We start from the raw sequence: 27,751 nt of genomic DNA on the forward strand, positions 1-27,751 counted from the left end.
TCAATATAAATATGCTTAAACATCAATTATCCTCATCTAATTCCAAAACTACTTTCCATCACTTACAAACACATACAAATACGAATATATGATCTGACAAGCTTAGACATAGGTTTAGAAATTCACTTGCCTCGATTTTAACCTCAAACTATGTCGGAATCTTAGCTTTACCCTAATGCCAATATTTTAAATCAAAACAATCTATTCTAATAAGCAATCCCAATAAGAATATGAGTCTAACAATACCCAATTCGATATTTTAACACCGAATCCAAAATTGACCCGAATAACCCAAAATACCCGATTTCAAAAAATGAACAAAAATTCGATACATGAAAATGATCCTTGAGGTATTTAGAAACTATTAATGCAAACGAAATTGAATATGGGCTTAAAACCAATCTAAAATCATCAAAACATTAGAACTTAGTTTCTTGAAAACCCCCCAAGGTTTGAGTTCAATAATCCATGATTTAGAGGATAAAAACATCATATAATAAATGGGTATTAACGAAATTGGATAGAAATTACTTACCCAATCGATTTTCCTCAAAAACACCACAAGAAATCACCTCCACCGAGCTTCTAGGTTTCAAAAATGGTGGAATAGAATGAAATCTCGACTTTTTGGGATTTTTTGAGTCTACCCAGGTGTTTCTCTTCGCAATCGCGACACCTTTCCTCGCGATCACGATGAGAAAAACTTTGATCAACTCATTAATTGACAGTTGCGATCGCGGAGAAGTCCTCGCAATTGTGATGACCAATTATGTTGACCCTTCGCGATCGCGGCTAGGCCTAAGCGATCGTGAAGAACAAAAGTTCCTGCACCAGATATCAACAACCAACAGCAAAATCACTAAGTCGCAATCCTCAGAATCAACCCTTAGGATTCGTTCGGAATTCCGAGCACACAAACCTTCTATGCTACTATACTAATTTTGACGTTTCGGACTCAATGGAACTATCAAAATTCAAATTTGAGGTGTCCTTGACCTAAAAATCAAAAACATTACAATTAAACTAACTTAGACCTCTAAAATACCAAAACGGAGTCATCTCAATTCCATTCCGAACGTCAAACTCCAAAAGTTTATGAAAATCAAACCTTGGCCAAAAATTCATGAAATTCCCAACTCAAGACTTTAATTCTTCATCATAGCCCCAATTTTGATTTTATAAACTCTCGTAGACCAATTTCCCCTTTTCGGAGCTGATGAAATTAACAGAATTCCGTTTCAAGACTCGTAGCTATGATTTACCTAAAATACCATTTTTAAACACTTAAAGCTTATGATAACTCCAAATTTTCAAAACTCAACATTTTCATAGAAATTTCTTAAAACCGACTCTCGATACAAACCAGATAAGACTCGAGACAACTAGGGAGAGAGGTAAAATGGTTATTTCACAAAAGAGTTCAAAAATGACCTGGTCATTTTATAATGATAGTATAAAAGACATTCAAAAGGATTATTCTGTTGAGCTGATTTATATGCAAGCATGGAGGGCAAGAGAAAAGGTAATAGAATTGATAAGAGGGAACCCTGCTGGATCGTATTGTAAGTTGCTGATGTAACTGTCAATTATTCTAATAAAATTGACAGTTACAACAATTAAACTACATATCCCACCCCATCAATAAGAAAAACAAAAAGAAAAGAAAAAACAAAAAGAAGGAAACTTTTAGAAAAACCCAATTAACAAGAAAATTAAAATTGACAGTTTGACCATCTAATGACAAAGGTGAATAAAATTGACTCTAGGATGTCAAGGTATTTGATGAAAATTGGATATGATAGGTGGTCAAGAGCGCACGCGAAAGTCAACAGAGGTTTGGTTATGACTTCAAATATAGCTGAGTCTGTTAATTCTACAAATAAATATGCAAGAGATATGCCGGTGCTCGGGTTGTAGATTTTATGACAACTTTGATCCAAAAGTGGAATTGTCAAACAAGAAAATTGCAATAAACACAACAACAAAACTTTCCAACAAATACAACACAATTCTATTGGAGAATATGCAAGAATCAATACAAATGAGGGTAAAACTTCTTATTACAGTTTGTATAAATATTGCATAGTGTATGTATACATATTGTATAACAGGTGACTAACTTTATTTTTGAAAATGTTTAGGTAATGCCTTCAAGTGAGTGCTTATACACTGTGATTGATATGATCAGGCAGTACATTGTGTGTTTGAAAGAAGGAATATGTACTTGCAAGAAGTATCAAATTGATGAATTGCTATGTCAACATGTTTGTACAGTTTTGAAGAAGAAATATGTGCATAGAGAAAAGTGTTTCTCCTTTTACTACACAAAGGAGTATATGCTTAAAAGATATGAAGTCCTTGTTGAGCCTCTTTCAGACGAGAGTGCATGGGATATTCCTAAAGAGATTCTAGAAGAAGTCGTGCTACCACCAAAGGGAAAAAAGTGTAGGAAGGCGGAGAAAGAAGAGGGCAAAAAGATTTACAGAAATAAAGAAAAAGCGGGCAAAGACTTCATGTGCATCCTGTGGGTAACAAGGGCATAATAGGAGATCGTGCAAGAATGTTCTACATTAAAATTGTTAAATTTTATTTGATTTTCAAAATATTTTATTTGATAAAATTGTTGATACTTCATGAATATACACACACTATACAATTCACCTATACACTATAGAGTTTGATTTGATTATGAGTTTATACTTGATGTTACATTCTTGAATAACACTTAATGCTATAAATAATATAGACTGAATGTATAGTTGAGGTATATGATATGTATAGCTGTTGTATATGTATGTATAGTTCTTGTATAAAGATGTATATCTAACGTATATGTAGATGAAGTCTCTATAAAACAATTTGCTACATAAAAAAATGAAAATTTGCATAACACATTTATATTTTGTGCAAAAGAATTTTAAAAAAAAAACTATTAATCTGAACCATCACTTCACCAATTACCTTGAATGATAATAAACATTCAAAAACTCAAAACTAATTACACGCTGTTTGATTTGTCAGAGATCAACAAACAAGCAAAGACAAGGTAACTAGTAGAACAATGATAATTAATTACACGCAATTTGATTTATCAATTATTATAATTTTTTAAAAACTACACTTTCAATAGCCAAATTTTCTACTTTTTCTTTCTCTTTTTGATCTTTTCATCATTTTTTTCTTAATCATTTCGATCATAAATTCTGCTAGTTATCTCCGATTCACTAATTGCACCACCTAAATTTTTTTTGGCCATTGTATACTCCCATAATAAATTGCATATCTTGAATGAATCATTTGGCCATCAAAACCTTTTTTGGAGCTGGAAAAGATTTTTCCATTATGAAATACTCAGCAAAGGTTGCTACGAATGCAACACAGTCCCTACAGTAATCAAAATAATCAAAATAATAAATAAATCAAAAGCTAACAGAGAAACACACACAAAAAAAACTTACGCAATGTTTTATTATGGCAATCCATAAACAAGCTTGATATCCAAAAGTGCAACTAAGGCCTTTCCAAAATATGCATCGCTAAGCCAATAAATACCTTCTATTTTTTATAAAATTTTGTTGTCTCTAGGTAAATAGGTATAAGCTCAGCATATGATGCTACGACATCACGAACAAATTTATCATTCATAGCTACACGCTTCAAATCATACATATAAATGCACCTATCTTTAACAGTGAAGACACCCAACACCCAACACCCAATGTCAGCGACTCTTTATGTGAATTGACATTAACACATGATCAACTGTATGCCAAAAAACATTCACATCGATAACAAAGCAAAAAATACATTCAGCTACAATATGATTCGCCAGGAGCACATTTTTATCTTTCTTATTTTGAAAAAACTTTGTATGTAGATCAAACAACTCATTATGAAATAGAAAATCAGTTGTTGTGAACTTCACGTTAACATTAGGACCATACTTTTCCTTCTTCCTCAGGTAATAAAAGATCACACCAAGATGCTGAAAATAACAAAATACAAAGCACATAATCATATACTAAAAAATATAAACAAGTATACAGTACTACAGTACTATGCATGACTATACATGAAATATACTCCAAAACAAATGCACATAACTTAACTATACATAAACTATACACTGAGTATACAGTTTGATATACTAAAAAGTGACCACCTCATGTCAGTAACATCACCTATATATAAATGAAACAGGAAAAAGTATCACACTAAATCAAAGAGAAAAAACTTTTAAAAATTTTATAGGAAAAAGGAAGTAAATCATACTGTGTTGCTCAATCCATCACCAACAGTGTATAACTTTGTGAACCATCCCTTCGCATTCCAAAGATCAACTTCAAGATCAAGTGAAAGCTGCCTGAAAAATCAGTAGAAACAAAATAAGCAAAATGTAGTAACTTAAAAAAAAGTAGACAATTTTATGAAAACAACTTACTCTTTGTTGCCTTTCTGCTGTTTAATCCACTTTAAAAATGACTCCAACAATTTAGAAGGAACATGCATATCAACATCACTCTCAAAAGGATGCTTTCTATTAAAGATGACACTTTGTATTTCTGTTGGCAAGGTACTCATGCCTGAATCAAACTCAGTTACAAATCGAGACTTGCAAAGAGTCCCTGGGAGCTTTACTGTACGAGATTGTTCAGGCATAATATTCTCTGCCACTCTTGAATCTTTCTCGACAACCAATTTCGGATCCACAACTTTATTTTAAAAAAATATCAGGACAAAATAAAATGTAAAACTCAAGAAGCATCTATTAAACAAGTAAAAAACAAATTACTAAACCCGTATCAACAACATGAGACTTAATTTCAGGAGTTACTTGAGCAACAACTTGTTCAACTGTGGCTACTTGTGCATTTGCAACTACACAAAGCATAAGACAATGTATAAAAAGTGTTGATAAAATAAAAATAGATACAACAGAACAAAAATGAAATATACAAAACAACTTGAAATCTTAAAAACTAACTAGTAGAAGCATCTACTCCCTTCATGGCATCACCACCATAATCAGTTGTGTCATTAGGGGGAGTTCATGATATGCATCTTATCAACTCGATAATGCTCATCGCCATCAAACTCTTCAATTTTCTTGTCCTTCATAAGTTTGAACAGTTCTTTGAATGAAGATACCACAAAGTCATTCAATTTTGTGACTTTATCATTAAGCTAAAATAAAAAAAAATAAGTAAAGTTAAAAGAAAGAAGAAACTAATACACTACATAAAGGTAAATAGATCTTACAACTCCAAGTTTGTCCCTGAGTTTTATGATCTCAAGCTTCAAATCATCAAGTTTCAAAGAGGGAGCTTGCACACAAGAGGTTCTTCTTTGGTATTTTTCTGTACAGGACATTGCAGGTGGGGTGCAAAAATCATCATGTACTTCATGAGCTTTACGCATATCATCATAGAAGCCCTGAAGATAAGGCTTTGATTTTTCTTCATGAGTAGCACATATATTTCTCGCCTTCCACTAAAAAAGTAAAATGCATTAATAAAAAATATAAAGTTATGTAGAAAAATAAAAGAATTATATCAAAAGTAAATATAGTACCTCATCAATATTCTTAACTTTAAGATCATTAAGCGAAGGCATGTTAGTTACTTTCCAGTTCAGTATTCGTGGAGACTTCGTGCCAACTCGAGTAGCAATACTCCAATCCAAATTACACGAACACACATAAAACCAAGTGAGAAATGCAAGTGGTAGACCCCCAATCCTGTTCATGTTTTTTATTTTTCTTATTTTATCACGCATTGACTTCAAGGTAGCTTCAAAAATCACTTTGCCACAATGATATGTCTCGTACATACCACTATCAACTAGATAAAAGTTGCTTTTGTGGATGACATGTTCATTTTCATTTGGGAATAAGCCAAGATGAATGAAATACATCACAACCATTTTCAATGCATCATTATTTGATTTTCAAGGCTTCTTCAAGAAGCATTGCAATAACTCGGACCTTGTTACCTTTTGACTATTCTCAAAGTATTTATACAAAAACGACTTTGATTCTTCAATATCCGGCACTCTTTGATTTTTATCAAAACACTTGAGGCCAATCATGATTGCAAATTCTTTAAGACCGAACCTCAAGATGGTACCATTGATCTTAACGCACAAGTCATTCACATTATCCGAAACTACCTCTCTCAATAACAATGCATATATTAGATGATTTTGAATAATGAATTTAGGCAGTTAAACAAAATTCGTACATTCGGACACAAACCTTGCTATGTCCTTCTTCATGCCACCCCACCAATACAACTCCTTTAAGTCTCGGTACATTTTCGTTGAACCGGGATGAATGGAGTATGTAGAATTATGAGCCTCCATCATGATCAAACTGCTTAAGCCATCAACATTTGGAACACATATCCGACCTTGATAGTATAGTACCCCATCTCCCCCTTGGGAAAAGACCTCTATCTTCTTTTCCTTTACCAACTTCTTTAACTCGATAAACTTTGGGTCAAGATCTTGCTTGGATTTAACATCCACCACCAAAGAGGATTTAGACCTATTTTGAACAACCATACCCCCATCATTAGTACTACCCAACTTCACCCCTAATCTAGCCAATCGATGAACATCTTTCACCAACTCCTTCTTCCTTTCATCCACATGGGCTACACTCCCCATAGACACTCTACTAAGTGCATCAGCAACCACATTGGCTTTACCCAGATGATAGTGCACACTCATGTCATAGTCCTTAAGGAGTTGTAGCCACCTCCTTTGCCTTAGATTAAGGTCCTTTTGGGTGAACACATATTGAAGACTCTTATGATCAGTATACACATCCACATGCACCCCATAGAGGTAATGCCTCCAAATCTTTAGAGCAAAAACAACGGCCGCCAATTCAAGGTCATGGGTAGGGTAGTTGCACTCATGCACCTTTAATTGCCTAGAATCATAGGCTATTACCTTGACTTTTTGCATTAAGACACAGCCTAAACCAATCTTTGAAGCATCACAATAAACTACAAACCCCTCTAATCCTTCTGGGAGAGTCAAAATAGGAGCAGAGGTAAGTCGATCTTTTAAGGTCTGGAAACTCTTCTCACACTTATCTGTCCATATGAATTTGGAATTCTTTTGGGTCAATTTTGTCATAGGAGATGAGATGGAAGAAAAGCCTTTGACGAACCTTCTATAGTACCCGGCTAGACCTAAGAAACTCCTAATGTCTAAAGGAGATAATGGTCTAGGCCAATTTTTGACTGCCTCTATTTTCTTAGGATCAACCTTGATTCCATTACCGGACACTATGTGACCAAGAAATGCTACCTCTTTTAACCAAAATTCACACTTACTAAATTTTGCAAATAATTGTTTATCCCTCAATGTTTGAAGAACAACTCTCAAGTGATTTTTATGTTCTTCCTCACCCCGAGAGTAAATTAAAATATCATCAATGAAGACTACTACAAAGGTATCAAGGTAAGGTTTGAACACCCTATTCATCAAGTCCATAAACACCGCCGGTGCATTCGTCAACCCAAAACTCATCACCACAAACTCATAGTGACCATACCTTGTTCGGAAGGCTGTTTTGGGAATGTCAAACTCCCTTACCCGTAGTTGGTGATAGCCGGACCGAAGGTCGATCTTGGAGAAGTGACTTACCCCTTGCAATTGATCAAACAAGTCATCTATTCTAGGGAGTGGGTACTTGTTCTTAATGGTCATCTTATTTAATTACCGGTAGTCTATGCACATTCGAAGTGACCCATCCTTCTTTCTTACAAATAGAACGGGAGCACCCCATGGCGAAATATTTGGTCTTATGAACCCCTTTTCTAACAAGTCCTTTAATTGTTTCTTCAGCTCTTTCAATTCTACTGGGGCCATACAGTAAGGAGGAATAGAGATAGGTTGGGTATCGGGGAGGAGATCGATACCAAAATCAACTTCCCTTTCGGGAGGGACATCGGGAAGGTCATCGGGAAAGACATCGGGGAATTCATTGACTATAGGAACTGACTCAAGAGAAGGACTTTTGGAGTTGACATCCCTAACCCTCACAATGTGGTAAATACATCCCTTAGAAATAATTTTGCGAGCCTTAAGATAAGAAATAAACTGACCCTTCACCACCGAATCACGACCCTGCTATTCAATAATAGGCTCATTTGGAAATTGGAACTTGACTCAACGATTTCTACAATCTATGGAAGCATAAGATGCATGTAACCAATCCAACCCAAGAATGACATCGAAATCTATCATGTCAAGCTCAATGAGATCACAAGGAATAACTTTATGCAAGATAGACACAAGGCAATTCCTATAGACCTTTCTAGCAATAATTGACTCACCAACAGGGGTAGACACCAAATAAGGTTCTAATAACATTTCAGGTAAAACATCAAATCTATTAGCAAGGAATGGAGTAACAAAAGATAAATTTGCACCCGGATCTAATAGTGCATACACATCAAAAGAAAAGACCTTTAACATACCGGTAATGACATTGGGTGCATCCTCAATCTCTTGTCTCCCATGTAAGGCATAAAGCGGTTGGTGCGTTGGACACCTCCTTGGACTTGTTGATCATGAGCATTTGTCCTTGAGTCCTACCACCACCATCTCTACAATCCTTAGCATGGTGGCCCAGCTTGCCACACTTAAAGCATGCATTAGAGCCGGCTAAGCATTCCCCTTTGTGAGTCCTTCCACACTTCTTGCGAGAGGGGAAAGTTTGAGTATCAACATTCTCTTTTGGAATCATTGGTTTACCACTTTTATCCTTGTTGAACTTTATAGGAGGAGTATTGGTGGAACCTTGTCCCATAAATCGTTGCCCACCTTGGCCTTTGCCATTGTTACCATGATCGGACCTTTGAGGGTTAAACCCTCCACCATCTACTCTAGCCTTTTTGAACCCCCTTGATCTCTCTCTAAGGTTCTCTTCTTCAATTTGTTTTGTGTAAGTCATTAACTGAGAGATATCCATCTCCTTGATCAACATGGCCATTTTGCACTCCTTGGACACCAAGCTTGAGACACCAGAAATAAACTTGCACATCCTAGCTCTTGGGTCAGAGACCATGAAGGAAGCATACTTTGACAACTTAGTGAATTTGAGAGCATACTCCTTCACGCTCATACTCCCTTGACGGAGGTTGATGAACTCTTGAATTTTGGCCTCCCTTAGCTCCAATGGGAAAAAGCGATCTAGGAAGGCACCTTTAAACTCTTCCCATCCTATCGGCCCTATTTCTTTATCCTTCTCAATAACCCATTGTTTATACCACACTCGAGCCACACCTTTGAGTTGATAGGCCACTAGCTTGGCCTTCTCATTTGATGGCACACCCATGATAGCCATAATCCGGTACACCTCATTAATGAACTCCATAGGGTCCTCATCTAGTTTAGAACCATCGAACTCAGGCGGATTCATCCTTTGGAAATCCCGAATCCTAAAGGCTGGATTTTGTATTTGGGGAGGAGGAACACCTAGATTCCCTTGGTTTGCTACGACTTGAGCTAATAAAGTAATAACACTGCGAAACTCAGCATGGGTTACCCCATCCTCATGATGTTGGGTATTGGGAACCGGAGGAGTTTGGTCCTCATCGTCAACCCTTGCTCTTCGAGGTGGTCTTCCACGAGTCATTATCTAAAGAACACAAAATGGGTCGTTAGTTAAAGGAAAGCTTAGGATGCTCTAAGGCACGACATGAATTTGAAAGAAGTGAAAATTTTCCTAAACGCCTCATAATCTCTTATTCATAATTGTGGCGCGCTTCACAACCATGAACAAGACCCTATTCGACGCAGTATGTTGGACTCCAAGGATCATTCAAAACCTCGGGCTCTGATACTAAGTTTGTCACGACCCAAGCCTAGGGCCTAGACGTGACATGGCGAATGAGGTACCCAAAAGTACCTCAATCAAGCCTCTTAGCATTCGTTTAGCCTTTCATAAGTAATGATGATAAACAAGTGGAAATCATAATAGTAAATCTTCAACTTACATATGTACAACAATACCTCTAACTATTAGATTTAATGGGGCTAAGACAAGTCCCTAGCTCACCCTCAATCATAATAGAAGAAATTCCATAATAAAATATCTTAACATATCATAAACTAGAAAGCTAAAGGAGTATTGTTCCCAGAATATGAGAACTCACCAAAAGTAGTCTTCAATGGAATATCAACTAGCCACGTGGAGAAGAACGAGGAAGAGCACTGATCCCTACATGGTGATATCATGTAGGCAAAAGAGTATGCGTTAGTACTTTGAATGTACTAAGTATGTAAGGATGCATGAACATTGAGGAAACATTAAAAACATTTATGTAATATGAAGCATAATTTAATGTATGCATAATAAATCATATAGATATCCTTTAAAACATTTATTTTGTGGGAAATTAACCATAACCGACATTTAAGACCATGCGAGCTATTACATGGAATCCAACATAACCCCCTATGTTGGCCGGAGAGACTACTTGCCGGGTAGAACTCCGTCAACTTCATTCGTTTCTTTAACTTTAACTTTAAGGTCTATTTATGGATCCATTAGCCTAAGCCTACAAGGGCTCCTATGTTGGCACATAGTTAATGAGACAAGGGGTTACTACTAGGATTCCCTTACCGAATCCCACCTCAATGCCTCATTCGGTGCTAAGTCAATCCCACGGAATAGTTTAATACTTTAAAATATTCATAGCATATAACTTGAGAAAACATCATATTCGGTAGAATAGCTCATTAAAACATTTGGTAATTCAAATATGCAAGAATTGTCCTTATTGCATAAAGAATCCATCATTCATATCATTTCATCATTCTTTCATTTCATAAGACTCCCTTTTGATCATAGATATTGCTTTCATAAACATTTATTTGGAGTCAAAGCTTTCAAGTCAAACTTTATTGAAAACATAGTAAAACTAGGTGGGTTTAAATTACTTCAACTTGCAAATATGTATGTAAATAAATATACATAAATACTTTGAAATCTATTAATTAAAAATCATGCTTTAAACAACCCACCATGAATTTCAAGAACCTTTAAATAGATAAATAGAGGAATTACTTGTAAACCATCAATTCATACATATGAAATTATGTTGCATCAAAATAGAGCAATAATCACTAGTTTAACCATGATTCATACTATTAAGTAAAATTAAGAATTACCATAAGAAAATATTACTTGAAATCAAGAGACTTAATTGAAAGAGTTTTTGGACTACATGGGTGGAAGAAGCCATGGATAAACACCCACATAACTTAGAGTAAAGCTTAAAAAAAATAAACATAATTTATCATATAATCAAAATAATTTAGACATGAGAGTGGAAGGAATACTCTCATTAAAGCCTTACATACCTGAAAACCGAAGCTTTAGTTGGTACCGAAAGACTTAATGAACACTCTTGAGTCCTAGCTTCTCTCCTCACCGAAACGTTTTGTGTACTACCCGGAGTATATGAATCACAGGAATAGTATTTCTTCACTACTAAGAACTAAAACTATATTTGAGAATGTGTAAAGAAGTGTATAGAGAGAAGATTTGCTTGAGAAAGCTTGATGAATAAAATGAGGAAATAAGGTGGGTATTTATAGGTGGGAAAGAGGAACCTAACAATAAATAAAATAATTATAAATAAAAATCTAAAAATTTAGTGGAATATATTGATGTCATGGATGATGTTAAATGGAGGACAATTTATGTCATGAGTGATGTCAAATGTATCTAGATCTTTCTATGGTAGGTGAAATGAGTTATCTTTGACAAAATACTCTTTTTAGGAGTTGCGTTTGAATAAGATAAATTCCTTATTAAGATTTGATGTCTTCATAAGAATTGTAGATATGGAAGTCTAGTTTCATATCGTTCAAGAATCAACCAATTTGGATAAACCTACAGTGAGATATGATATTTCTTCTATAAACACTCATTTCCATCACAGCATCCTACCTTACAAAGATTAATTTATTTGACCTACTTAACCTCCAAATCTTAAAATATGGTCTTCATAAAAGTTGTAGATAATGAGCTTGTGGTTACTCAGAAATTTGAATAACTCAATTTGGATATTCCTATGAAAAGTTATGACCAAAATACAGAGGCTGTATCATGTTTAGACAAAAATTGAAACATCGTATACAACGTTTTTAGGGGATGTTACATTATCTCCCCCTTGGGAACATTCGTCCTCGAATGAGAAAAGACTTAGCTTGAGTAGAGTAGAGTGTTAACAAACAATCTATCATTAATGCAACAGTGTAATTTAAAATATCGTTTAAAATATATTTCATAATTTTGCAAGCATATGACAAGAAAACTTGAGATGTAAAGATTTCAAGTAATTGAGCAAGGACAACTTAATACTTTAGGTTTGGGTAGAGGGGAAAAGATGAGGGTATCTCTTAATCATATCCTCTTCCGCTTCCCATGTTGCACTTTCTATTTGTTGATTCCTCCAAAGAACTTTAACAGATGCAATTTCTTTGTTCCTCAGTCTCTTAACTTGCCGGTCCAAAATTTCCACAGGAACTTCTTCATAGGTCAAGTTTTCTTCAATATTCACTACTCCCATAGGTACAATGGAACTAGGATCACCCACATGTTTTTTCAACATAGACACGTGAAACACCGGATGAACCTTGGCCATTTCCAATGATAATTCCAACTCATATGCAACCTTACCAACACGTCTCACGATTCTATAAGGCCCTACATATCTCAGTGAGGTCTTGAGGGTCTTGATGATTTCATCAGTAACAAAATCCTGGAAAAATTTGTAGTAATAGATGGTTGGTACGTGAGTAACAACAAATGTTTGATCAAATTCTGATAAGGACACAGTGCCACTCCATGTTGGCTCTGCTGGCTTCACTACCCAATGGTTTTTCAAGCTGACATTCATTCTTTCCTAATTTTTGGTTGATCTTTTCTATTTTTCTTGGTGTTATCTTTTGACAAAGTAGGTAAAACTATTTAAAGACCTTATCAAAGAGCTTGAGTTTCATGACCTAATTTTAAGGTAACCACAAAGAAAATGTGTTATTTGTGACTTGTTTCCTCCTTGAAAGACGTTTGTTAGTTAAAGGTAAATATCTCATGAACTTAGTTTCATACACATTTAAGATTACAACAATTAAACTACATATCCCACCCCATCAATAAGAAAAACAAAAAGAAAAGAAAAAACAAAAAGAAGGAAACTTTTAGAAAAACCCAATTAACAAGAAAATTAAAACTTCTCTTTCTCATCCTTATTCTTGAGCAGTTCTTCCCAAGCTTGTGTAAAAATTTAGAGACTTGGTGATGAGTAAATGAAAGCTTTTAAGTTTTCAAACCAGTAATCAAAAAGACTGTGTGTGTCCATGATCCAGGAAAGCAAACCGGACCTCCATTCTTTTACACAAATGTCCATCTAACCTGTCCTGAGACAAATTATTTAGTCCTCATAGGCAACAAACAAAGAGATGCAATAGCCGTGCGTCTAAGATTTGAATACAAATATATAATCAAGTAAACAAGGGGAGCAAGAAAGAGAGAAGTTAAATACATCAAACAAACTTCCTAAATAACATAAACAATTGTTACATTCCTGTGGTTAGCAATAAAGAGTGAATTTTCAAAGAACCAAGTCAAAAGATATTTTGAATCTGAAATCAACAAGCTGTATAGGAAGAATGTAATTTTACTTCTTCGAAAATTATTGCAGAACATGAACTTCCTCTATGGTACAAACTTTGTGCGTGGCCTGCCCCACTCATCATCATGCAAATGCTGCGAACATAAACATCAGGTTATTACTCACAGAGTTGAAATAAAAATCTTATATATCATCATCATATGATTATTAAAAGTGGGAAGCTCCAAAATGCAAAATTAAATTACCATTTTATCTCTACACTAAATTAAAATAGTATAAACATCTAATTAAATTTATAGGAAATAATAAATTTTAATTACTTAATTATGTTTTGTATAAAACGTGGGTCGTATGTAATGGCTAATAGATTATTATGGGACTTGAATGGTCACCAATCAATTAAAAAATAGACAGTAAAAAGAATTAAATTGTGAACATTAAAAAAGAAAACTTGAAATATATGCCCTCACCCTTATTGGATTCAATGAATTAACGTGCATAAAATCAATTTTTTTCATTCAATGTTAACTTCTTTTGGCTTCCCACATTACTTTTTCATTCATTTCAACCTTTTCATTATCTTTCTTTCACTTATAAAAATAGATAGATTTCGCCAAAAATCATTCTCAATTGGAAAAATACTTCTCCTTCATTAAAAAAAATATATTCTTTTCATCTGGTATACCTGCTTACTATCTACAACACACACAACCAATTTGTAGACTTTGTTGTTGGGTTTCCTCTATGTTTATAGTTATTCCTTTTCTAAGTATATTTTTCATAATTATTATCATAAAACTAGATTTGATTATATGAATTTTATCTTCTTTTTTAAAAAAAGAAAAAAAAATCAATTGGCAAACTGTGTTGTTGGATAGGTTTGAACTAGAACCGTGGTGTTGAAAACAAGTCCTTAAACCAGTGAGCCATCTAGTCACTTTATATGAATTTTATCTATGATGTTGTACTTACTGATTTTTAGTAGAAAATAATGTTACCTTTGTTATTTCTATATTGTTGTAACTAAAAAAGTTTAATTTCAATATTAAGCTAATAACTAATCCGATTATGAACCTTAATTCCAATATTAAGCTAATTACCAATTCGATTATAAACCTTACTTCTTCTACTGTTTAGTTTTAGTAGCAATAAGTTATGAATTAGTGGAATTTCAATATATAAATATTATGTGATGGAATCACGTTCTGAATGTTACCTCTTATTTCTCTCCTATTACTAGCAGTTTCTTCTTTGCTTTGGATTGTTTATAACAAGTTAAGTCAATGGTGATACATATTTCTTATTTCAATTATGATTTATCTTCTGAAGTTGAATGTAAAATTTTAAGAAATTAAAATTCAGCCTTCTTACTAAGTCCGCTAATAAATTTTAATATGTGCAAGTTAAATCTAGCTAATATTAATGAATTTTAGTTTCAATTCTTTCCCAATTTTATCTGTTTCTCTATAGTAAAATCACTAATAAGAACACATCATAAGAATGAATTTCAGTTCCAATTCTTTCACAATTTTCTCTCTTTCTTTATAGTAAAATACTAATAAGAACAAATCATAAATTAAATTGGTTGTCATTTTTCGGACTCTGAGCATAGCGAGAGCTTAGTGCACCAGACTGCTCCTTTTTTAAAAAAATTTAAAAATAAAATTTGGCTTAGAAATATATTAAATGTTCAAGCAAGGAAGGATGAAAATATTGCTCCCATCTTTCACTAATTGATAAGATAATTAGAGTTTAATTTATCTCAACTTCAATGATATATTTTTCTGTACGTTCATCACAAAATATTTCTAGATCCCAATACCAGATAGCTGTCAAAAAGTAGAAGAAGATGACCCAAATTATCATAAACAAAAACTAAATTTTCATACAATTTATAATATTATAATTACATCGAGAAATTGGTTTCGTAGAAGAGAGGAAAAACTAAGTACCAAAGTTGACTTTCAAGAATTACATAATAAGGTTAGATTTATATATCTTGAAATACACGTGCAACGCACGTAATCAAGAACTAGTATATATAAAAAAGGATCTTATAATCGCCTACGTGGAACGCTTAGAATTGAGTATTTAAATTTATCTCGTTTTAAAAGAAATTTTGCTTTAAAGGAGGAGATACAAAGAACATAAAAAAGGTATCAAATCGCATCCGTTTCCTTAACTTCCTTAGATTCCTTGCCTCCCTTGTCTTCTCTATCCCCATAATCTCTCTGAATTCTTGCACAACTTTTCTAAGTTGGAATAACCTCTGAAGAAATTATCGTTAATAAACTCCTCTCGGACAATTCTAATGGCCGATCAGACGAAATTATTTTCTATGTATACACCCATCGGAATATACTTACCCAACCTAGAAACATCTTCACCAGCAAAGGTAAGACTTGTTGTCCACAATTCTTATGTATTGCACTTGGAAGATTCTGAATTAATACATGTAAATTCAATTCCGACAATTCTCATCGGCAACACACAACCAGTTACTCTATTTTCCCCAATCGTCATTTACTTCTTTAGGGCCTGATCTGCTTATGACTCTGAAAGATTTCGGTGAATTTATAACCCAGAATAGACTTACTAAGGATCGTATTCACAATCGGCAAATGTATGCGCATCCTAATTTTCCAACCATTTGTTTTCGACGTCCTACCTCTGCTATGTAGTAATTAATTAATTCACACATTAGTGCATATATGCAAATTAAGAAACCATTTGAATTTAAATCAAAACACTGTAGAGTAGCATTGTCGTTATTATGTTGTGTCAGTATATATGAATTTACTTACTTCAAAAAAAAATTGACTGTGTATAGAATCAAAATACACTAGATGCGATAACACTAGTTACCTCAAATACCAATAAATTGGTCCTAAGAGAAAATTTTGTGCAGCCATCGACAAACTGTCTATTGCATTCTCTGGTCCACAAGGGTAACACTGTCCGAACATAGCAGAAGATTCTTCATTCCTACTCAATTACATACAGGTCAGATTTGTGATGGTTTCTTTTCCTTCTTCCTGCAGTATAACTCTCGATCATGTAATTTGTTCTCGTAGGTTTACCCGTGTAGCATATCAGGTTAATAATCTTTTTTGAAGTTCCTTGTTTCCAAAAAAAATTCAAACAAACTATGGTCGTCTATATCCTCAACCAGATGACGGAAATCATATGGCAGAATTGCATTTATCTTTTTTTTTTTTTACAGAATTTAGATATGTAATTGTCCTAAATTACAGCAGAAACTGAACTCTGCAAAAAAAAAAACTTCACTAAAAAATGATGCTTTCCCAAGTCTGTCGCTACAAACTTCCAAACATCGCCTCACCTATTACCCCTAACGTCCCTCTCAAATCCTTCTGAATCTCCCTCTTCTTCACCCCCATCCTTCATCCAACACTTTCATCATAACTGCTTAAGAATTGTTAACCACAAACTCTTGAAGAAATTCAAATCGCCATTTGAAATTATGACATGCCGCCCATGTATGGTACTGTTCAGCTTTCCGGTACTTCCTGTCCTTATGTTATCTTCTACCTCATTCATTGATACCATTTTCTTACCCCACTGCTTCTTCTATTCTACTTATGATCCAACTATCGAATATTGAGATACACAACAGAATCCACTACAAACTTTTGTTGAGACTTTACAATGTGGTATGAATTGTTCTTTCCAAATCTTTACACAATTAACTCTTTACTGGTTTTCGCTTCTCAAGTATTTTCGCCCCAGTAATGTTAACCACCTACCATCACACCAGGTGTAACTCCCTAAGATATGTTTGCCACTTTTTTGACTCAACTTTATAAAATTATCCAAAATAGCCCAATTTTAACAAAAAAGCCATATTTGGTGTAATTTTCTCTAAACTTTTGTGAAAGAAAGAAAAGGTTCGAAGAAGTTCAAAAGGTCCAAAGAAGTTCTTCTCCTCTTCTTCAGGGTTCTACATCTTTTGATCGAGGTAATTAAGCTATCTCATTTTTGAATGATTATTATCGTTTTCTAATTACTTTGAATCTTCTTGGATGATTTCTAGGTTTATTTAGGATTTTAGGGTTTCGATTGTGTCGTATATAGGGTTCCGGCTATGTGCATGTACGCTGTTTCTTGCATCTCTATGCCTCTTACCCTCATAGGTGGATTCTACTGCCGGTGTCGAAAACCCAGCCCTGATAATAGAAATTGCGGCATAAATCGGCTATTAAGGACTTTATTTGTTTGACCTTAGTGCTTTCCAAGTATGCTTGTGAATTTGTAGCTTTTTTTATAGCTCCGTTCATTGTCATTGGCGCTGCTGAAGCTACAACCATATCTGCTCCTCTACTTGAATAGCTAGTGTTTAATTTTGCAGGAAAAAAAGGTATTTAAATATTTTTTGGGTATTTTTCTCTCACATTTCAAAAAAAATGATGTGGAGTACCCTTGTCGTAGCAATCAAATTCCTCAAAAAATCCCATCAAACAGATTTCCTACTTCGGTGTTGGTAATTGGAGTAGGAACTCTGCCGTTTGAATCTTGGTTTATTGAACTCTTCTTCATCATGTCTAGTAGGGTGCATTACTATGTTTTTGGGTTTCTGTTGGTAGTATTAAATCCTGCTAGTGGTTGTTTGTGCTGAAGTGTCTTTGGTACTGACTTATATGGATATTTCTATGGAAGATTAGAGATGGTAGTGGAAATCATTCTTCGCGCCTGGCTCAGTTGCAATCTACATATTCTTCTACTCCGTCAACTATCTTATTTTCGATCTCAAGATCCTCAGTGGACCTGTCTCAGCTATGCTCTACTTAGGCATATATGTGTATGAGTGTACCAATTTTTAGTGTCTTTTTTCTTGGATCAGCTGTATTAATTACTTGCAGTTAGGGCGATTTATTATGCTAATGATCTCACAATAGTGTTAATGAAGTGAGGTTCCATCAAAATGTGCTTCCAATTTTTCTCAGCTGTATTAATTACTTGCAGTTAGGGCGATTTATTATGCTAATGATCTCACAATAGTGTTAATGAAGTGAGGTTCCATCAAAATGTGCTTCCAATTTTTCAGCCTTCTATTGCTCTTTAGATGATTGTGCCAAGGGTGCTTAGTGAATGTGTAGTTTTATGATTTGTTTATTATCTTTTCTTTTAAATTCTTGATAAACAAGATTCTAAGGGAATCAAAAAGGCTTATGCAGAGCACGCGGGAGGATGGGGGCTTTTCTTGAATTTAACATTGTGCATTCTTAGTTGTGTTCTTTCTTTTTATTCTTTAATATATGTTTAGCATTTAGGTGTGTATGTACGTTGTTTATGTGTTGATTTGATCTCTCTTTATTTTTAAAGATTATGCATTTCAAAACGATTCCTCATGCTGATGGAAAAAATTTTGATAAAGAAAATAAGGTTGATATGATGTCTTGCGTTGATGCTATCCTGATTTCTAGTATAAGCCCGACTTCCATGGATAATAAAGAGCACAAAGATACTAATGTGTCGCCGATTGCATTGCGAGTTCAACCCCCATTTCTCCAAAAAAAAGATTTCGAAAACCTATGTTTCAAGAAACAAAAAGGGCTCTAAACCTGATGAGCAACTGTGAATTTCCGTTCAATTACCCATGTTGCAGTACCTGCAATCCGTATAACACGATCACAATCTAACAGCCCTTCTGAAAATCGAAATCAAAGTGAAGTTGAAGTTGTGACAGTGCCAAACAAAAGGCATCGAACTGCTGTGGATTACAAAGAGGTAGATGATTGCCCAACAAAAACGTTCGTGGATACAAGTAGGATTGGTCGACTTGACCAAAAGGTATTTTGTGAAATCTGATTTACTATATTTTTTTGTATTTTTGCATTGTTAATGATTGTTAATTATGGTTTTAGGTCTTTAGGTCTAGTGGACATTCAGTTTTGTTTCTAGTTGCTTGAATGTATTTTTTTTTTTTTTACCTTTTTGGAGTTTCTTGTAGATTTGGAGAGGAGTTATGTTGCTGACATGAAGTAGGCAGTTTTGAGTGTATCAAAATGTATACTCAGTGTATGGTTTATGTATAGTTAAGTTATGTGCATTTGCTTTGGTGATATTTCATGTATAGTCATTGTATATTTCATGTATAATTGAGCTATATATAGTTTTGAGTGTATCATATTGTATACCCACTGTATAGTCATGTATAATACTGTATAGACTGTGCATAGTATTATATAGATTGCTTATACTTTCTAGTAAATGATTATGTGCTTTGAATGGGACCTTTCTTCGATGCAAATTATTTTTGTTTGATTTCTTTTTGTATATGCAGAATGTTGGTGGTTTTTATATTCAATCGGACAAACATGTACATCTTAGGGTTAGTGTCCAAACTCATACTGATTTTGTGAGTGTGTTGAAGAACACATTAAACAAGAGGCAGTTTAAAATATTTGAATGGACTGGCTTTGGTTATTTTGTTGAACTGCCTGAATTCATTATTCAAAATCATCTAATACATGCATTGTTATTGAGGGAGGTAGTTTCGGATAATGTGAATGACTTGTGCGTTAAGATCAATGGTACCATCTTGAGGTTCGGTCTTAAAGAATTTGCAATCATGATTGGCCTCAAGTGTTTTGATAAAAATCAAAGAGTGCCGGATATTGAAGAATCAAAGTCGTTGTTGTATAAATACTTTGAGAATAGTCAAAAGGTAACAAGGTCCGAGTTATTGCAATGCTTCTTGAAGAAGCCTTGAAAATCAAATAATGATGCATTGAAAATGGTTGTGATGTATTTCATTCATCTTGGCTTATTCCCAAATGAAAATGAACATGTCATCCACAAAAGCAACTTTGATCTAGTTGATAGTGGTATGTACGAGACATATCATTGTGGCAAAGTGATTTTTGAAGCTACCTTGAAGTCAATGCGTGATAAAATAAGAAAAATAAAAAACATGAACAGGATTGGGGGTCTACCACTTGCATTTCTCACTTGGTTTTATGTGTGTTCGTGTAATTTGGATTGGAGTATTGCTACTCGAGTTGGCACGAAGTCTCCACGAATACTGAACTGTAAAGTAACCAACATGCCTTCGCTTAATGATCTTAAAGTTAAGAATATTGATGAGGTACTATATTTACTTTTGATATAATTCTTTTATTTTTCTACATAACTTTATATTTTTTATTAATGCATTTTACTTTTTTAGTGGAAGGCGAGAAATATATGTGCTACTCATGAAGAAAAATCAAAGCCTTATCTTCAGGGCTTCTATGATGATATGCGTAAAGCTCATGAAGTACATGATGATTTTTGCACCCCACCTGCAATGTCCTGTACAGAAAAATACCAAAGAAGAACCTCTTGTGTGCAAGCTCCCTCTTTGAAACTTGATGATTTGAAGCTTGAGATCATAAAACTCAGGGACAAACTTGGAGTTGTAAGATCTATTTACCTTTATGTAGTGTATTAGTTTCTTCTTTATTAGTTTCTTCTTTCTTTTAACTTTACTTATTTTTTTTTATTTTAGCTTAATGATAAAGTCACAAAATTGAATGACTTTGTGGTATCTTCATTCAAAGAACTGTTCAAACTTATGAAGGACAAGAAAATTGAAGAGTTTGATGGCGATGAGCATTATCGAGTTGATAAGATGCATATCATGAACTCCCCCTAATGACACAACTGATTATGGTGGTGATGCCATGAAGGGAGTAGATGCTTCTACTAGTTAGTTTTTAAGATTTCAAGTTGTTTTGTATATTTCATTTTTGTTCTGTTGTATCTATTTTTATTTTATCAACACTTTTTATACATTGTCTTATGCTTTGTGTAGTTGCAAATGCACAAGTAGCCACAGTTGAACAAGTTGTTGCTCAAGTAACTCCTGAAATTAAGTCTCATGTTGTTGATACGGGTTTAGTAATTTGTTTTTTACTTGTTTAGTAGATGCTTCTTGAGTTTTACATTTTATTTTGTCCTGATATTTTTTTAAATAAAGTTGTGGATCCGAAATTGGTTGTCGAGAAAGATTCAAGAGTGGCAGAGAATATTATGCCTGAACAATCTCGTACAGTAAAGCTCCCAGGGACTCTTTGCAAGTCTCGATTTGTAACTGAGTTTGATTCAGGCATGAGTACCTTGCCAACAGAAATACAAAGTGTCATCTTTAATAGAAAGCATCCTTTTGAGAGTGATGTTGATATGCATGTTCCTTCTAAATTGTTGGAGTCATTTTTAAAGTGGATTAAACAGCGGAAAGGCAACAAAGAGTAAGTTGTTTTCATAAAATTGTCTACTTTTTTTTAAGTTACTACATTTTGCTTATTTTGTTTCTACTGATTTTTCAGGCAGCTTTCACTTGATCTTGAAGTTGATCTTTGGAATGCGAAGGGATGGTTCACAAAGTTATACACTGTTGGTGATGGATTGAGCAACACAGTATGATTTACTTCCTTTTTCCTATAAAATTTTTAAAAGTTTTTTCTCTTTGATTTAGTGTGATACTTTTTCCTGTTACATTCATATATAGGTGATGTTACTGACATGAGGTGGTCACTTTTTAGTATATCAAACTGTATACTCAGTGTATAGTTTATGTATAGTTAAGTTATGTGCATTTGTTTTGGAGTATATTTCATGTATAGTCATGCATAGTACTGTAGTACTGTATAGTTGTTTATATTTTTTAGTATATGATTATGTGCTTTGTATTTTGTTATTTTCAGCATCTTGATGTGATCTTTTATTACCTGAGGAAGAAGGAAAAGTATGGTCCTAATGTTAACGTGAAGTTCACAACAACTGATTTTCTATTTCATAATGAGTTGTTTGATCTACATACGAAGTTTTTTCAAAATAAGAAAGATAAAAATGTGCTCCTGGCGAATCATATTGTAGCTGAATGTATTTTTTGCTTTGTTATCGATGTGAATGTTTTTTGGCATACAGTTGATCATGTGTTAATGTCAATTCACATAAAGAGTCGCTGACATTGGGTGTTGGGTGTCTTCACTGTTAAAGATAGGTGCATTTATATGTATGATTTGAAGCGTGTAGCTATGAATGATAAATTTGTTCGTGATGTCGTAGCATCATATGCTGAGCTTATACCTATTTACCTAGAGACAACAGAATTTTATAAAAAATAGAAGGTATTTATTGGCTTAGCGATGCATATTTTGGAAAGGCCTTAGTTGCACTTTTGGATATCAAGCTTGTTTATGGATTGCCATAATAAAAAATTGCGTAAGTTTATTTTTTTTTGTGTTTCTCTGTTAGCTTTTGATTTATTTATTATTTTTATTATTTTGATTACTGTAGGGACTGTGTTGCATTCGTAGCAACCTTTGCTGAGTATTTCATAATGGAAAAATCTTTTCCAGCTCCAAAAAAGGTTTTGATGGCCAAATGATTCATTCAAGATATGCAATTTATTATGGGAGTATACAATGGCCAAAAAAAATTTAGGTGGTGCAATTAGTGAATCGGAGATAACTAGCAGAATTTATGATCGAAATGATTAAGAAAAAAATGATGAAAAGATCAAAAAGAGAAAGAAAAAGTAGAAAATTTGGCTGTTGAAAGTGTAGTTTTTAAAAAATTATAATAATTGATAAATCAAATTGCGTGTAATTAATTATCATTGTTCTACTAGTTATCTTGTCTTTGCTTGTTTGTTGATCTCTGACAAATCAAACAGCGTGTAATTAGTTTTGAGTTTTTGAATGTTTATTATCATTCAAGGTAATTGGTGAAGTGATGGTTCAGATTAATAGGGTTTTTTTTAAATTCTTTTGCACAAAATATAAATGTGTTATGCAAATTTTCATTTTTTTTATGTAGCAAATTGTTTTATAGAGACTTCATCTACATATACGTTAGATATACATCTTTATACAAGAACTATACATACATATACAACAGCTATACATATCATATACCTCAGCTATACATTCAGTCTATATTATTTATAGCATTAAGTGTTATTCAAGAATGTAACATCAAGTATAAACTCATAATCAAATCAAACTCTATAGTGTATAGGTGAATTGTATAGTGTGTGTATATTCATGAAGTATTAGCAATTTTATCAAATAAAATATTTTGAAAATCAAATAAAATTTAACAATTTTAATGTAGAACATTCTTGCACGATCTCCTATTATGCCCTTGTTACCCACAGGATGCACATGAAGTCTTTGCCCGCTTTTTCTTTATTTCTGTAAATCTTTTTGCCCTCTTCTTTCTCCGCCTTCCTACACTTTTTTCCCTTTAGTGGTATCACGACTTCTTCTAGAATCTCTTTAGAAATATCCCATGCACTCTCGTCTGGAAGAGGCTCAACAAGGACTTCATATCTTTTAAGCATATACTCCTTTGTGTAGTAAAAGGAGCAACACTTTTCTCTATGCACATATTTCTTCTTCAAAACTGTACAAACATGTTGACATAGCAATTCATCAATTTGATACTTCTTGCAAGTACATATTCCTTCTTTCAAACACACAATGTACTGCCTGATCATATCAATCACAGTGTATAAGCACTCACTTGAAGGCATTACCTAAACATTTTCAAAAATAAAGTTAGTCACCTGTTATACAATATGTATACATACACTATGCAATATTTATACAAACTGTAATAAGAAGTTTTACCCTCATTTGTGTTGATTCTTGCATATTCTCCAATAGAATTGTGTTGTATTTGTTGGAAAGTTTTGTTGTTGTGTTTATTGCAATTTTCTTGTTTGAGCAATTCCACTTTTGGATCAAAGTTGTCATAAAATCTACAACCCGAGCACCGGCATATCTCTTGCATCTTTATTTGTAGAATTAACAGACTCAGCTATATTTGAAGTCATAACCAAACCTCTGTTGACTCTCGCGTGCGCTCTTGATCACCTATCATATCCAATTTTCATCAAATACCTTGACACCCTAGAGTCAATTTTATTCACCTTTGTCATTAGATGGTCAAACTGTCAAGTCGTGTAACTATTGGCCATAGCAAAAAATATTTTTTAATCTTGGCTTGACTCTTCTTGAAATTCTTTTTAATATTGTTCCATAAATAGTAGTTGTACACACAATGTGAAACTGTTGGATAAATAATGGCAGTTGCATTGTTGATGCTGTCATACCTATCGATGCACATCCCTTCATGAACTCCAATTATACTATTTCAATATCATGATAATATATAAATATACTGTAGTAAAATCAATCATCCTGGCCATCAGTTAGCTCATTGGTATTAGAGTTGTTCAATTGTGATTCTGGCTTTTACTTGACAAGTTTAGCACTAGCCAGATGTTCCTTTTTATCAGGTGATTCAGAATCAGAGCTTTATTGAACTTGAGATTAATGTTTTTGTAACTTGACTTTGATGAGCTTTTCAGGTGGTTTGGTTCTTGTAGTATTTAAATTTCTACTCCAAAGATGTGTTTTTGACATGTTCTAGTTGAGAAGAGAGAGTTTTATTACTGTGCTTGGCTTGAGTATTAGCTTCTTTGATGGGAGGATTCTTCTTTTGCAAATTATAATGCTAAACATCTTCTCTGTTTTATCTCTCTATTTCTACTTCAGAGTCTCTTTATGAACACAAGGGTTCTGCTTCTTGGTGGTAGGCTCAGTATGCTTTTGATTGACCCTATTGACATGCTTATCATTGAGCTCTTACAACTGTGGACTTGATTAGCATTCATATTCTTGAATCTTGACTGACACAACAGTAGCTTTCTGTTGTGTGAAGATTCTTGATTTGAATTTGGTTTGACGTGACTTCGACAACTAGATGTCAAATCAGTAAAGGCTCTTTGAGTTTTCCAGTAGATAAAGGCTCATGTTGTTTGGAATCTGCTGCTTCATCCTTGTTACACTCAAAATTCTGAGTTATTTACTTTATTGTTTAGAGTTAATCGTACAAGAACATGGTTCCTTGGATGAGTTGTTGGTACTGTTTTCTTCAAAGATACTGTTTGGTACTGCTTCATCCTTGCATGATTGTATTCAGTAGCGGAGCCACATAAACTTGAGGGGTGTCAACTGACACCCCTTTGTTGAAAAATTATATTGTTTAGTTAGGTAAAAATTATTTCTTTATGTATATATATATTACATATTGACACCTCTTGGCTTCTACGCGATTCTATTTTTTAAAATTTTGACACCCCTTAGTTGAAATTCTGAATCCACCACTGATTGTAATCACTTTCATGAAATCTAAGTAGACATGCTAGGGATTGATAGACTATTAAAACATTTATGAATTATTATGTTACTCATACAATCAAGATTTTCAAATAAGCATTTGAGGAACCTGTAAGAAAAGGAATATATTCAAGCAATTATGGAGACAATTAAAGAGTTTATTTTCCTTGGCTAATAGTGTTATTACAAGAAAAGTTACATGTTCTCGATTTGTTTCCCTTTCTTTCTAATAAAGCTTTATGTTATTTTTTTTCAACATTCAATATCTTGATAGAAAAAATTCTTGAAAGCATCGACATGAGCATCTTGAAGAACAATTGCAACAGTCAAAGATCCATCCCCTTCATTCTCTGGGAGTATCACACAATCACCATCATACTCATGAATTCCTGGACTCATATGGATCTCTTTGCCCCATCCAAAATCCAACCCCAATACTGGCAAACTTATCCAACTTATCACTCCAAGATTAGGATTCCCATAGAAAGGACCCTCCTTGTTTCTAAATGCATGAATATCTTGATATTTTGACAAATCCTCTTGTTTTTTCAAGAAATTAATTGTTGAGTTTGCATAATCACTTGTCACCATTTTAATAGCTTCCCTAACCCTTTTAGCAGCACACTCCAATGGGCTCGAGATGATGTCACCGGAGGCCCCAGTTGCAATGACATCAACTATGGCATTGCCAAAGTAGGTATTAGGCAAAGGTGGATTCATTTTTTTCCGTATGTTAACACAAATGCATAAATTAGTAGGCTGCTCAAATTTATGACCTCTTGCCTTACATGCACATCTCCATATATGTGCAGTCACAACTTCATAACGTGTGTAACTACGCTCTTTACTATCCTCTAAATTTCTTTCTTGGTTTGCTTTTTCTCTTAACATTTCTACTTGAGTTTTAGTAAGTTTAAGCATAGACCCTTTCGTTTCTTTTTTCTTCTCGTTTTCAGTACTGGACTTGCCAATTAAAAGTGGTGGAGTATTAAACTGTAAATGCTCAAAAATAGGAGATGCAATTCCAGGTTCCCCAGCTCGGAGAATTTTTCGATCATGAAAAGGAGCAAACATCAATGGCTCTCCACGAGCAAGCCTAGCCCATTCAGAGAAGAAATAAAGAGCACTTTGTCCATCAACAACAGCATGTGAGATTGCAAAACTGAGTGCAATGCCACCATACTGGAACTTAGTAAGCTGCACAAACAACAAAGGGAGTTCATCAATTGGGATAGTGTAATCTACACGGGGGAATAAGCTATTATAATTGGGTGATAGCAAGAAATCGCTGAGATTATCTAGCTTGGCATCAGTTTCAGCTTCCGTTAGAACAACTCCTGAGGCATTACAGTCTAGCTCAAGCCGGGACCCACTAATCCATCGCAAACGGCCAGCCAATGGATAGAAGTGTACTAGTGCTTTGCTCAGTGAGGTCTTGAGGGTCTTGATGATTTCATCAGTAACAAAATCCTGGAAAAATTTGTAGTAATAGATGGTTGGTACGTGAGTAACAGCAAATGTTTGATCAAATTCTGATAAGGACACAGTGCCACTCCATGTTGGCTCTGCTGGCTTCACTACCCAATGGTTTTTCAAGCTAACATTCATTCTTTCCTAATTTTTGGTTGATCTTTTCTATTTTTCTTGGTGTTATCTTTTGACAAAGTTAGGTAAAACTATTTAAAGACCTTATCAAAGAGCTTGAGTTTCATGACCTAATTTTAAGGTAACCACAAAGAAAATGTGTTATTTGTGACTTGTTTCCTCCTTGAAAGACGTTTGTTAGTTAAAGGTAAATATCTCATGAACTTAGTTTCATACACATCTAAGATTACAACAATTAAACTACATATCCCACCCCATCAATAAGAAAAACAAAAAGAAAAGAAAAAACAA

General features: G+C 34.0%; 3 protein-coding genes and 1 long non-coding RNA gene across 4 annotated transcripts; 1 reads left to right on the plus strand and 3 right to left on the minus strand.

Moving 5' to 3' along the window:
- The first annotated feature begins 1,885 nt into the window (after positions 1 to 1,885).
- Positions 1,886 to 2,543, plus strand: LOC129892883 (uncharacterized). The gene is made up of 2 exons (XM_055968411.1): positions 1,886 to 2,047; positions 2,142 to 2,543. Exons 1-2 carry the CDS (start codon positions 1,886 to 1,888, stop codon positions 2,541 to 2,543), a joined length of 564 nt encoding a protein of 187 aa, XP_055824386.1.
- Positions 2,544 to 3,135: 592 nt separating this feature from the next.
- Positions 3,136 to 4,456, minus strand: LOC129891230 (uncharacterized). Its single transcript, XR_008767127.1, has 3 exons — positions 4,442 to 4,456; positions 4,273 to 4,363; positions 3,136 to 3,384 (listed from the first exon to the last, which is right to left on the minus strand). It is a non-coding gene; the product is annotated as an uncharacterized LOC129891230 (long non-coding RNA).
- Positions 4,457 to 4,800: 344 nt separating this feature from the next.
- On the minus strand, positions 4,801 to 6,165 carry LOC129891229 (uncharacterized). The gene is made up of 3 exons (XM_055966523.1): positions 5,572 to 6,165; positions 5,260 to 5,490; positions 4,801 to 5,184 (listed from the first exon to the last, which is right to left on the minus strand). Exons 1-3 carry the CDS (start codon positions 5,920 to 5,922, stop codon positions 5,038 to 5,040), a joined length of 729 nt encoding a protein of 242 aa, XP_055822498.1. The 5' UTR covers positions 5,923 to 6,165; the 3' UTR covers positions 4,801 to 5,037.
- Positions 6,166 to 25,992: 19,827 nt separating this feature from the next.
- Positions 25,993 to 27,492, minus strand: LOC129891231 (spermidine hydroxycinnamoyl transferase-like). Its single transcript, XM_055966524.1, has one exon. The coding sequence runs from the start codon at positions 27,461 to 27,463 to the stop codon at positions 26,108 to 26,110; it is 1,356 nt and encodes a 451-aa protein (XP_055822499.1). The 5' UTR covers positions 27,464 to 27,492; the 3' UTR covers positions 25,993 to 26,107.
- Between the last annotated feature and the right edge of the window lie 259 nt (positions 27,493 to 27,751).

This window comes from Solanum dulcamara, chromosome 6 (assembly GCF_947179165.1).
Source record: "Solanum dulcamara chromosome 6, daSolDulc1.2, whole genome shotgun sequence".
Classification (NCBI taxonomy): Eukaryota; Viridiplantae; Streptophyta; class Magnoliopsida; order Solanales; family Solanaceae; genus Solanum; species Solanum dulcamara.

Coding starts and splice junctions, on each gene's coding strand:
- LOC129891229 (XM_055966523.1), bottom strand. CDS start 5,922: ATGGTTGTGATGTATTTCATTCATCTTGGCTTATTCCCAAATGAAAAT. Junction 5,491..5,571: donor AAGTTAAGAATATTGATGAG/GTACTATATTTA, acceptor TTACTTTTTTAG/TGGAAGGCGAGAAATATATG. Junction 5,185..5,259: donor TCAGGGACAAACTTGGAGTT/GTAAGATCTATT, acceptor TTTTTATTTTAG/CTTAATGATAAAGTCACAAA.
- LOC129892883 (XM_055968411.1), top strand. CDS start 1,886: ATGCAAGAGATATGCCGGTGCTCGGGTTGTAGATTTTATGACAACTTT. Junction 2,048..2,141: donor AAGAATCAATACAAATGAGG/GTAAAACTTCTT, acceptor GAAAATGTTTAG/GTAATGCCTTCAAGTGAGTG.
- LOC129891231 (XM_055966524.1), bottom strand. CDS start 27,463: ATGAATGTTAGCTTGAAAAACCATTGGGTAGTGAAGCCAGCAGAGCCA.